This window comes from Brassica napus, chromosome A7 (assembly GCF_020379485.1).
Source record: "Brassica napus cultivar Da-Ae chromosome A7, Da-Ae, whole genome shotgun sequence".
Taxonomy (NCBI): Eukaryota; Viridiplantae; Streptophyta; class Magnoliopsida; order Brassicales; family Brassicaceae; genus Brassica; species Brassica napus.
The window spans coordinates 14,630,683-14,644,363 of NC_063440.1; the positions used below are offsets into that span (position 1 = coordinate 14,630,683).

Genomic DNA, 13,681 nt, shown 5'->3' on the forward strand with positions numbered 1-13,681 from the left:
TTATATCTAAGCTTCTATGCAATAGACTCAAGAGAGTTATCCCTCATTTGATCTCGGAGACACAATCTGCTTTTGTGGCAAAACGTTTGATTACTGACAACATTCTGATAGCACAAGAAAACTTTCACGCCCTACGGACGAACCAACGATGTAGGGAAGACTTCATGGCTATTAAGACAGATATGAGCAAAGCTTATGATAGAGTGGAGTGGAGCTTCCTAGCCGCTTTGAAGCTAAAGATGGGCTTTGATGAAAGACTGGTTGACCTCATTATGTGTTGTGTCACGTCGGTCACATATCGTCTTAGTCAATGGACAACCGAGAGGGCGAATCATACCTAGGAGAGGATTGAGACAAGGAGACCCCCTATCCCCCGTTTTGTTCATCATGTGTACAGAGGCATTGATCTCACTTTTAAATGGAGCGGAAGCGGAGAAGAAGATTTTAGGTCTCCGTGTTGCTAGGGCAAGCCCACGGATCTCTCATCTTCTTTTTGCCGATGATAGTCTTTTCTTATGTGAGGCGGAACTAAGCCAATGCAAGGAGATCATGGACATTCTAGACATATATGGGAAGGCATCAGGACAACGACTAAATGCGTCCAAATCATCGATGTTCTTTGGAAATCGAGTCGAGTATTCTCGGAAGCAAGATATTAAAAATGTCTTAGGTTTCTCTTCAGAAGGCGGTATGGGGATGTATCTTGGATTACCGGAACAAATTAGTGGCTCGAAGATGAAAGTGTTCTCATTTGTACAAGATCTATTTAATGGGCGAGTCAACACTTGGTCATCGAGACTCCTTTCTAAAGGAGGAAAAGAAGTTCAAGTCAAATCTGTGGCTCAAGCAGCGCCGACATTTGTGATGTCGTGTTACTTGCTCCCACAAGGCATTACTGATAAATGAAGGAGTACGACGTCTAATTTTTGGTGGAGCTCTAAACAGAACAGCAGAGGCCTACATTGGATAGCATGCGACGAGATCTGTACCCCTAAAGATTCGGGGGGACTAGGCTTTCGAGATCTTCATGACTTCAATATAGCTCTTCTTGCAAAACAATTGTGGAGACTAATTCATTATCCAAACTCCTTACTAGCACGTGTTTTAAAAGGGAGATACTACAATCACACCTCTCCATTAGAAGATCGGCGTACATACTCACCATCATATGGATGGCGTAGTATTATGGCAGCAAAACCTCTACTCATATCGGGTCTACGGAAGACAATTGGTACGGGTCGAGACACGAGGGTTTGGAGTGAGCCTTGGGTTCCAGATGAAATGGCTCGACCACCTAGTCCTGCTGACCACATTGTATACAAACTACCCCAACTTCTTGTTCAGTCTTTTATTAGGAATGATACCAAGGAATGGGATACACAGCTTTTACGGGAGTTCTTTCACCCGGATGATATTCCTTTGATACTTGGGCTAAAACCCTCTCGCTCTCATTTTCCGGATGGATATGTTTGGAATCACACAAAATCAGGAGTGTATTCTGTTAAGACTGGTTATGACCTTCTCCAATCGATCAAGTTGAATCTTTCACATGAAGACGTTATAGAGCCAAGTATCACAGGTCTACAGAGCCATGTGTGGAAGCTAAAGGCCCCGAGCAAGATGAAACATTTTTTGTGGCAGGCTATCACGGGATGTGTGGCGACGGTAGAGAGGCTCATGTATAGACACCTGGGCACCGATAGGAGTTGTCCTAGATGTGTTGGCCCAGTGGAGTCGATTAATCATCTTCTTTTTGAATGCCCTCCAGCCCTTCAGGTTTGGGCTTTATCGGACTATCCGTCCCTTCCGGGTTACTTCCCGAGTACATCCATATATCAAAACATGAACTTCCTGTTTTGGAAGAGAAAAGAGGTGGCTCCGCTGAGACCACAATTCGATACCTTTCCATGGATATGTTGGTACATTTGGAAGGCGAGGAACGACAAACTCTTCAATGGGAAAGACGTATCCCCAATCGACACTCTACGACACGCGACTCTTGAGGCAGAATGTTGGAGAAAAGCCAACGAGCAGGAGGAAGCAAATGAGGATCAAGACGTTCCCCATGCTTCGGAGATTGAGACAGTGCCCCCTTGGATGCCCCAAATCCCTACCTGCCAAATTGATGCATCATAGATCAATAATTGTAGCGTCAGTGGCTTAGGGTGGAGTCTTAAGGATCAAATGGGCTCAGAAGATTTTGGATTACGGGCGTGTCACAGGAGCCTCTCATCTTTGCATGCTGAGATGGAAGGCTTACTTTAGGCAGTCTCTTGTATGAGAGACAGAAGGATAACCTCGATACGATTTGAGACGGACTGCTCGGACCTAGTGGAAATGACTAGAAACCCGATGGATTGGCCAGCCTTCACGACAGAGATCGAGGCGTTCCAGAGGCTACGGGAAGACTTCGAGGATGTGAGTCTATCTCATATTCCTCGGAGTCGGAATGGCCGAGCAGACGCGTTAGCAAAGGAGGCAAGGATCAAAGGCTATATTTTCTCCCATATAGATCAGACTCAGATAGATGGAGATACTCCTCGGAGAATCGGCTCGTCTATTCTCCACTTTATCTAGTTTAAATGGGTTGACGACAAAAAAAAAAAAAAAAAAATCGACTTTTTACTAGTATCATTGGAAATGAAAATAACAATTCATGGTAATGAAGCGACATTACATTAGACTATTTAGAGTCTACACTGACTATTTACTCAGAATCATCATTTTGCAACTAGTCAATATTGTCAAGCCAATGGTATTATTAACTCTTTTAGTGGATACTCCGAATCTCCTTCGTGTTTATCTGTGGATTTTTGGTGTATACATATTACATATGAAAAGACAAAAAGTCTTTAACTTTTTTGTTTTTGTCGACATCGACTTTTAAACGTTGGAGATTTTGTTAGATCTAGTGGCGAGCTTTCGTTTATTTTCTACCAAAAAAAACACAAAATAAGGTATGAGAGTAAGTGCATAACTGAAATTTATCCGGGTTTAACATCCTATATATGAATCACATACCTTACTATACTTATAAAATATGTTGTGGAAACACCGTAGCCTATTGGTTAAAGTTTAAAGGCTTCTACACTCAGGTCTGGGGTTCGAATTCCAGACTATGTAATTTATTGCAGATTACAGGAAATCCAGGTTTCAAGTCCCGGAGAGAGCGGTTTAGTATTGTATCGGCGTTAAAAAAAATGTAAATATGAGAACTCCAGCACATGTGACATCGAATGGCTACTATAACAAGACCAGTACGAAACAGAGTTAGAGTAGTACTATTACATGACGGGAAAGAAATTACTAGAAGCGGTGACAAATATATTCCGCAGATTTTACAAAGAAACGTTTTCGTTTTGATTATTATCTTCTGTGAAATTTGTTTTGTGTAATTCATCGAGTTTCTACTAAAGTTATTTTGTTGCTGGTGTGGCTACAGACTATTTCACAAAACTTATCAAATCTGAGAGGGGCTAAGCTGGAGAATATGGGGTATAGCGACCTACATGGGCGAGAGGCGAGGCAACCTATTACCTAATCCTTGCCACGGCTGAAACGCAGCATGCCACTTAGGCAACCTGAAATCGCGAATATTAACCGCAAGGCAGATAATATCACATCATATGCTTATACATTCCAATCTTTAGATCCTTGGTTAGGTACTTGTAAGTTGTAAGCCCATTTGGTTACGTCATTGTTTGTAATTTCTATATATAAATTTTATGGAGATTAGGGGAAAATGGAATCCATGGGAGAATCTTGATATGCTGACTCCTCATTTAGTCATTTCTCGCTCCTGTAAGAAATTGGGACACTTACTGACATGGCAGCAACCAGGGAAAGAAAATAAAAGTGGAGTTATTAATACCAGAATTCTTTACAAAAATCAATCAGAAGAGAACTGAGAAATAGAAAAACGTGAACTGTTGCTGCAGTGAGTCATTTTGAAGTAATGGTTGTCTTTCCTTCTTTTAAAGCAAAAGTAGACTATCTCTGTGCTTTTAGAACTTCAAATTACATTATCTCAAGATCATACGATTAAATTGAGACTATCTCTATTTTGCTATTTTTCCTTTAAAACAAGAGAACTTTAAAATAGAAATGAAATATATCTCAATGTATTTTTTAAATAGTATTACTTAAAAATATATATTAAAAATATAAATTATTATTTTCTTTTAAATATAGAGAAAATAGTAGTTTATATTTTAAAGAAAGGAATAGAGATATGCTAAAGTAATTTTGATTTTAAATACTATTATAAAAACAAAAATAGCAACAAATCGAAGAATCTTTAAGTTTGTCGTAGTCTAGTGGCTATGACCAATTGACCTCTTCACCTTGACAAGAAGAGTTTGATTTTTTTTTTTTGTCAAGAGAGGATTCTTTTTTGTATGGTAAATGGACAATAGGGTTGGTTTGCGAAAGCATGAGGTAGTGTTAGAAAACGAAATTAATAAGATAGTGTTAGAAAACGCAATGAATAATTTAGTTTACAACCATTCAGAAAACATATAGCATTATAGACAAATATGATGAGAGAACAAGATAAAATTGAGGATTAAATTTGAAATGCAACAAAGTAAAGCCTCTCAATCTCTCATCATTCTTCATTATTCGCACTCTATTACCCCCTCTACCCTACCACTCTACCCACGTGTCATTCTTCCTCCCTCCAACCCTCCAACATCCTCATTTATAATTGCTATGCATGTCGGTATATTTATCTTTTTTTTTTTTTGGTAAAATGTTTATCATTTCTTTATTGTTCCTTTATTCCATGTTTTCACAAACTATCACATCTGCGATCTTTGAAAACGAGTGTGAATATCTCAAATCTTTTTTTTTGGTAAACATGCTATATTACCAATTTTTATTTTTTACGGAATACGAAAAAAAAAACAAAATGCAAAATTAAAATAAACAAAATTCAAATCTAAACAAAAAGGGATAGATACTATTAGGGATAAATGTCCCACATCGGATATTGGAAGGGATCCTTAGCAATATATAAGATGGATGGGTCACTCCACTTAGCACCAATTGGTTTTAGGTTGGAAGTACATCTAGCTTAACATGGTATCAGAGCCCGATCCACACAGTCCAACCCGATCCACATCGATCTGGCCCAAAGTTGGCCCATCGATCCTTGTCCGAATATTCCGAGATTGACGCTCAAAGAGCCATCATCTCGAGGGGGCGTATTAGGGATAAATGTCCCACATCGGATATTGGAAGGGATCCTTAGCAATATATAAGATGGATGGGTCACTCCACTTAGCACCAATTGGTTTTAGGTTGGAAACCCATCTAGCTTAACAGATACAACTGACAAAAAGTTAAACAGAAAACACAACATAATCGAACTAAACACTTGCTACAAAAAAAGATCAGTAGTAATAACGAGAGACAAGACTCGGTAGAATTGGCTTATCCGATGATATGTTTTTAATGATTGTGCACAACCGAGAACAGCTTATAAAAATCCTCTTAAAACAAAGACCGAGCTTTATTCAGTAAGAGAAACTTTCAAGAGTCGCTATTCGCCTTCAAACCTACACATAAGAAGAAAAGCCAGACAATACCATCTAATGAAAAACAATACAAAGCAGTCCTAGATTTTGTCTCTGAAACGAGTTTGCCCGGAATGCGCTGCCACCAGAAAAGAGAGGACCGGCTTTTAAGATTAGCACCACTCCGCTCACGCCATGCAACGGAGAACCCGCGATAGATCTTCCAAATTTTGAAACGAAAACATCTATAGAGGCTCTCCGGAAACAAAATCGACAAATCCTAAGAGACACGCTACCGATGACGAACAAGAAAAAATAAACTGCATCCCCACCGTTTGAAGAACACCTGTGAACAGTCAAACCATGTATGACTGTACACCTAAGCCGAGAAAAAGGAGCACCGAAAACACAAGAAAAGAAAAATCTTTTCCAGTAGCTAAATTTGACACCAGATTGTGACCTACGTCTCCGTACTTGACCCACAAGAACCCTTTACCGACCCTAACTTTGTGTTTCTCCGAATCAAATCTGAACTGCGGAGGCGAGTGCTTAGAGCACCGAGAAAGAAAACACAGGAGAAGAGATAAGAGGAGATGTGAAGTTGAAAAGAAGCAAAGAAACACATAAAAAGAGACATGAAGCGAAGAAAAAATACCGGCCGTTCAAACTAAACTCCAAACTATATTTTTTAAATTGAGAACGTTTAAGAAAAGAAAAAGAAGAGAAATAATGTAGTTGCTATCTCAAATCTCTTTATTTGAATGTTTGTGTTAACTTGGTAAAGAATAAGAGAAGAAAATGTTTTACACTGTGCTATAATAACACCAAAAGTTACAAACACATAAAATAAACATGGGTATGTCAATCTTTTATTTTTTTATAAGTATTTGGAAATTATTATTTTTGCGTGCTACTGTTATTAAAAAAATTCTATCTATGGAATTTGCCCAAAATTAATATTTTAAAAAAACTGACATTAAATTTTAGCAGCCAAAATTAAACAAGTGATCTATACTATACTAAAAGTAAAATAATCTCAAAGGATAGCATGTCCACGTCACTTTAAATAATTGGCAAATCAGAGAGTTCAAAATGTACACGTCATTCCAGCTTTTATTCGAGAAAGGCAATCTTGGGTCATTAGTCTGGGTTTCTAATATTTTACAATGGCCCAGTTTAAACCCATCTTCCAAAAACCCTGTGGGTGCCGACGAAAATCCCTCAACCTCAACTCTTCTGTTTCTTTATTTTTTTATCTCTCTGTAAACCTACGTTATCATCTCTTCCCCTTTCCACTTTTCCTTGGTTTCTCCTCATTTTTAAATACTTTCATCGAATCTTACAGTTGAGCAAAATTTACAATAGAAAATTATGGCCATGAACCCTGTTAAGACCAGCGGAAAGTCTCCTGTTCACCCTGTAGTTTTACCTCTTCTTACTCTTTCTTGATCAGATTCTCAGATGTTGCTTTTTTTTTTTGTTATTGTGGATTGAATTTCGTTTTTGTTACCTTTAAATACACTATTTATCTGCAATGATGTTGCAGAAAACTTTTGTGCTTTGGCTAAGAATATTGTTGACAAAGTTTAACCACTAATCTTCGTTTGCAGGAACGGACACTTAATCAGCAAAAGTTCGAGATGCAGTTTTGGAGCAGCGACCAAACTCTGAATCAAGCAAGGAAACTCCGCATAGGACACATCAAACACATCTTACCTCAATTTGAATGTGCTCCGCTGCTAACTATCTCACGTTCCTGATTCTGTTTGTGAATCTTCTGCCCCTTGCTCATACTATATGGCTCAATACTTTTCTATGAAAGAAAAAAGACGCTTCTGCGGGTGTTAAGCCACCGACGCAGCATGATATAAGCAAAGGAGTTCCAGCCAGAACCGTTGGTTGTGGTTTCCAATCAGGTTAATTCAAAGTTAATTTCATTAGTGTTGCAGTTAGTTTGTCTCTGGGTCCTTAATTAAACAATGTTTCTCACATAGTTGTTTTGTTGTATGTTTAGTTGTGGTGTTCTGTCCCAATCTCCCAAAGAATTGTTGTTCAAAGAGTTGAATTCAAACAGCCTTTAAGAGAAACTAGCAAGATTTTTCCTGAGAAAAGTTATACAATCTGTAGGTCTTTTCTTATATGTTGGCAAAATATGCAGGTGAAACTTTGGACACAAAGAAGAGGACGATTCATGTAAGCGATGCAACTGCAATAAGTCAAAGAGTTTGAAGCTGTAAGATACCTTGCTCCTCTTTAATTTTTGCATGTTTAAGAATTTAAAACTGGCTTGACGTTGACTATTGTTTGATTCGCTTTAATCTCTGTAGTTACTGTGATTGTTTTGAAAACATTATTTTCTGCTGATACATAAGCACATGAAGGCATCAAGGACATCAACGGCAAACTGCAACATGAGAGGCGATATAGTGAAAGAAGTTCAGGTTCCATTTCTTTCAAGAAATCGAACCAAACCGCAACATTAGAGGCGATTAATATGGTAAGTCTAACATACTATACCATTAGTTAAATACATGATCATTATACTATACCCCTTATGATCCGAGTATGATGTACAACGCAAGATAAAATCGCAAATTGTGAGATGAGGCTGATGGATAAGGACTGTGAGAATTTTGGAATACATGAGGATGAGTACCATACCATTGTGAGTAGGCCATCGAGAAGTCGATTCCATCCTCCATGTTTCACTTTTTTCGCTCCCTCACTGATTGCTCGGGTACTTCCTTGGTTATGTGTAGTAACTTATTTGCTTTCTCATCAGGTGGTGCGCTGCTTTGAGTGCAACAACATTATTCATGTCAATGGAAAAGTTGATCCCACCTCTGACATTCATGTCATCATTCTAGAACTTATTTTCTGATTTTGGATCAGATTGGGAAAAGACTAGATAGACTTAAGAAAGGCAATGCTAAGGATTCCCAATCCAAAGTCAAGGTGAACTACTTAGCTCTCAAACATATTATAAGCTGCTCTGCTCTTCTTCACAATAGTTATGTGACATTCTATATATGAGACAGGAGGAAGCCGGAAAATCTGCTCTAGAAAGAATCCAGGCGGCCCTTCTTATGGGAAACCTGCAGAGTCAGTTGCATTGAGTGACCTCGAGAAGGAAGCCGTAAAGCATCTTTGCTTGCGTACAATGAAGCGTATGGTCTACTTGGCAAATTTTGCTAGCCGATCTTGCTGAGCCGGAGAAAAAGATTTGAACTCGCTAGGCGTCAGAGAAAGTGGCTAGGGAACCTCATCAGGGCAACGTACAGTCTGCTAGGTTTTCAGGCGTACTTCACTTCAGGTGAAAAGGTAAAGTAACATATACAGACAGACATTAAAGCGTATTATTTTAAAATACATCCTTCTAAAATGTCAATTTTCTATGCAGGAAACAAGAGCATGGACAGTACACGCATTTGAGTTTCCAATCAGTCTTCACAGCATGGGGTTTCTGGGGGTTATGAGGTAATTTGGTAGACAAATTTCTTGATACATTAATAACTGCACCACTAGCTACTGGTGTCATTCATTCTGACTTTGAAAAGGGTCTTATTAGAACTGAGATTATTAAATTTTTCCTCTCATTGAATCTATGATACAGTTATAATACTCTCCGTTCTGAACATTGACCTCATGTTCATTAAAATTGAAATCTTCGACTGTGTATCATTATGTTTAAGTAGAAAGTAGGACATCATTTCAATTGTTTCTTTTTGGGTTCAGGTTGCATATGAAGATTTATTCTCTGCTGGCTCTCTTCCTGCAGCAAAAGAGAAGACTTTGTGAGTTTCTTCCCTGATTCCATAAACTGAACTCCTGCCTAGCGAAATATATCATATGATTCTCTTTTCACTGGGAGTTTTCTTGATAATTTTTTGTCTTTTTTTGTGCAGCTGAGATCTGAGGGTGAAGTGTACATTGTTAATGAAGGATATTTTATTGTATTCCGCTTCAACGTATAACAGAACTCTGAGGATTCCATCAGTTTATTCACAGAACATCACAGGTTGTGTTTATGCACGTCCTCTTTTATGCATTGAGGGTTTCATTGCTCTTGGTTTCAAAGAATGCAATGATATCTTTCTTCCATTTTTGCACTCAGAGAACTTAACTAAAATGAAAATAGAAGATGATATGTTAAGTTCTCTAGAACAAAAAGTCTCATGAGATCGGCAATGGGAATTTTATGCAATATTAATGTGAATTGACACCAATCATAGCCTCCTCTTTAAAAAGATTCGGAGCGTTATACGCAATTCTACAATAAAGACAACTATGAAGGTTTAAAATTTAAACTTGGAAGCATACACCTTTGAAAATTATTTTATGAACAATAATCGTCTACTCTTTATGTAACTAATATTGTTTTTACAAACTTTTGCCTAGAGTTTTAACATAAAATCCTCATAAATTATATTGGTTAAAATTTTAATTTCAGAAAAAAATTTGAGGATTGTGTGATGTATCCTGAGTTGATTATATTTCTCTATAGAAACAAATCAAATAATGATTGTTTTATATAATTAATTCTGCATTATTTGCACAAACTTTCTATATAAGTATTAATTTTAATTTATTATTTTAATGTTGTTATACTATTTGAAAAATATTTAACATTAAAATTTAGGCTTTTCAACATGTCCATGCTGACAATTTAATTCGTCTTTATAAAGTTTTAGAGCGGAATATGAAAATGAATATAAAAATACTGAACAAAATTTTATTTAATGAAATTTAATTGAAAAAAAGAATATGGAGGAACAAACGTTTCTCATCAAATTTAGAAGAGAAAAATACTCTTCATTAATTCATCAATATGTGAAGAATATGGTAGGGCCCATATGTTCTTAATTTGACAAAAAAATTCAATTTAATTGGTACCAATTTTGAAGAACAACAAATTCATCATATTTTTTTCTTTAATTGTAGTCACCAATTGAAGCTATAGTGTAGATTATGTTGACTTACAAATGTACAGTTCAAATCTTCTTCTTTTTGTGACTAAATACAGCCAAAATGTAAAGTTATATTCACCACTATTTTACCATATGTAGTGTATATTTTTTTTTACTTATAAATATAAAAACAAAACCTAAAGTTCACCATAGTATTTGAAATTGTTGCATTTTCATTATACACTTAAAATTTTGGGATTTGAATTGCTGGATACATTGTGGTTATTCAATAGTTAAAACTGAAAATGTTAAATATTCTAAACTGTTTTTTTTAAAATTACTTTTACAAAGATGATCAATTAGTTTTATTGAACATGTTTTGATTTAATTCTCATATAAATATCAAATTAAGAATATTTAATACTAAATACAAAAATATATATTGTTAGTTAGAGGTACTTACCGATTTATAAGACCACTTAATGTTTATAAAAATTATTTATTTTAAAATCCATCAAATTTTTCCAAATTAATGTATACATATTCATATCATTGGTATTTTAACATTTAAGTTCACAACACCTACTTTCTGGGATAATAATATCGTCATCTTCCCAAACAAAATAAATTAAAATAGTTAATTAATTACACAAGCTAAAGCAAATAGCGTTTAAAAAATAACATGATGCAATAAATTAATCGCCACAATCCATAAACTGCAACAAAGCTTATAGTTAGTGGCTTTAAAAAAGATGCATGCAAAACACAAAATTTATATTTCTAACTTATGTTACATCTTATATGAAACTATATTATAGACCAACGATTGTAAAGTTTTTTCACTATGAGACAACCAAGTATATCTATTTTGGGAACTGCAAAACAGAAACAATTGAAAATATGAAGTTGCCGACAAACATTATTCATTAAATATAAAGGCAAAAACAACAACTTAAAATGTAATGCGTTACGATTAATAGTTAATACCTTTTATTTACAAGGAAGTTAATGTTCGCTTCATCAGCCGCGACACAATTTTATTTTAACAACACATTAAACACCAGTATAATCCAGAGGATGATCTTTGAAAAAAATCAACTAAAATTAAGATTTCAAAGTCTAACCAACTGTTATATTCTGAACTCAGTTTTGGTATTTTGGCAAACTTATTTTATACAATCTTTGTACAATTTAGAACGGACCAAACTAAAGCTACATGCAACATTTAAGCAACCAAATTTAGTACATGCCATCTCCCATCTCATAATATATGTTAAATGATATAAAATTAAGATTGTAAAATTTTTAAAGCCAATTATCTGCGCGTAGCGCGGAAGACGACCTAGTATTTAATAACAAAAGAAACGATTAACCAAAGTCGTAGTGGATAAATACTTTTACTTTGTTGGTGCACAGGATACGCAAAACCTCTCAAAGTTAATATATAGCCAGTTTATATGAGCATCAAACACTATAATAGACTAAAGCTTATGATAAATCCCAGCCATAAGAATATCGACAAACAACAAGACATTTTGTGACTGGGTTATATAATTTTTCTTGAGAAAGGTTATATAAAAGTTATTGCATAATAAAATGAACATGTTTATATATTTGTTTCTAATATATATACATATATATATATATATATATATATATATTTGTTACTAAATTACGTTACTACTATTTATAGAGTTAAACTTGGCAATATCGAACAGTAACCCTTTTGTATAAATAGTGTGAAACAAAATGACATGAAATTTGGTAAAACCTTAAAAACCTCACTCATATGATTTATTTTTCAAATAAAAATAGAATGTTTATTTTTCAAATAATCCTCCAGAATTTAGCTATTTAATTTATTTTATACTGGCTAAATTGTCCAGTCAATCCACTATGAGTTTATCATATGATTTAGTATGTTTATTAGAGAAATATCATTTTCTCAAACTCGATAACTTTTTTTTTTGGTAAAAAATCGATAACATTATTGTATTTTGTAAATTTTCTTGACAAAAATATAATTGAGGAGAGGATGTAGTTCGGACCTCTACGCATAGGGGGTCTCACTGAGCATATAAAGCACTGCCACTTCTGTGAATATTCAGAGAAGGAATTAGCAAATTGTCACAGGTGACCTCATCAAGACAGCAACAACCACTAATTCTCTCTCAATGGTTTACGAGACACCTAAGCAATAAACATCTTGTTTTTTCTCTGCCATTTCGTCTTTTCTTTCTTTTGTCGTGTTTTCGCCCAAATTATCATTCACCTTTTCTTTTTAATAATGTCAAATTATTTCCAATTTTATTTGTTTTACTCGAAAACAGCGACCTACCACAAAATATTTTGAGAAAATTACATATAGAGTAACTTTTTGATTTTCCAGTTATATACATAATCACTTTTCACTTAAGACACACATTTAAACCGTTTTTTTTCTTTTTCAAATAAGTTTTATCTTTTCATTGATTAAATAGCTACAAAATATATTTACCAATTAAAAAAATTAAGAAGTATAACCATCAAAAAACTAAACATGTATTCTACATCTCTTTTAACTATTCCCACTAAACCAAGCGCTCGTAGCTTGGTGGTAAAGGAGGTACAGTTGTATTGCCCGCCACCCGGATTCGAATCTTGGCCACAACGGATTTAACATCCCTTCCGTTGGGGCGCTGGACCCCTTTCGGGAGGATAGTTGAGAATGTGGCTGCCCAGATACCAGAGTTATCAAAAAAAAAAAAAAACTATTCCCACTACCATATATTTTATTTTATTGTTTTTGGTGTTTAGTTTTTCATTACTTCACTTAATTAATAAGAAACTGGTTTTAACTCTGAAAATTTGATTTTTACCAACATCATTCATTCATTACAATTTTATTGTAATTCTTTTTTTTGACAAATTTTTTATTATAATTTTTGCCCTCGCAAAAAAAAAAAAAGAAAAAAAGATGAATCACAAAGCAGCAATAAACTTTCCTCTCTACTTTGAGCCGTTGCAACATAGCTCCTTCTCTGCAGTAGGTCTTCATCCTCGTCGCTCCATCTGCTCGAGAATCTACAGATCATGGTCGTCTTCATCGTTTCAAGCTTTACTCGTTTATCATCGGCTGAATTCATCATCTGACGCTTTTAACCACCATGCTCGTCTTCTTGTCTTCTCTCTCGGCTGCTCATCGTCGACTTGATTCCACACAACAGCCATTGTCTATCCGAAAGCTTGAGAGCAACAGTGGTGGAGTTTTTTTTTTGT

At 35.4% G+C, this 13,681-nt stretch overlaps 1 protein-coding gene and 1 long non-coding RNA gene across 5 annotated transcripts; both read left to right on the plus strand.

The window, feature by feature from the left end:
• Positions 1-1,185: 1,185 nt before the first annotated feature.
• Positions 1,186-2,136, plus strand: LOC106355351. The gene is made up of 2 exons (XM_013795323.1): positions 1,186-1,665; positions 1,933-2,136. Exons 1-2 carry the CDS (start codon positions 1,186-1,188, stop codon positions 2,134-2,136), a joined length of 684 nt encoding a protein of 227 aa, XP_013650777.1.
• A 4,596-nt stretch (positions 2,137-6,732) lies between these two features.
• LOC125575680 lies at positions 6,733-9,617 on the plus strand. Of its 4 annotated transcripts, XR_007314973.1 has the most exons (10): positions 6,733-6,935; positions 7,127-7,432; positions 7,675-7,749; positions 7,844-8,013; positions 8,099-8,181; positions 8,299-8,471; positions 8,555-8,837; positions 8,917-8,993; positions 9,252-9,310; positions 9,422-9,617. It is a non-coding gene; the product is annotated as an uncharacterized LOC125575680 (long non-coding RNA). The 4 variants fall into 4 exon arrangements; XR_007314974.1 differs by having other exon boundaries at positions 6,738-7,432; positions 7,889-8,013; XR_007314972.1 differs by having other exon boundaries at positions 6,741-7,432.
• Positions 9,618-13,681: the final 4,064 nt, after the last annotated feature.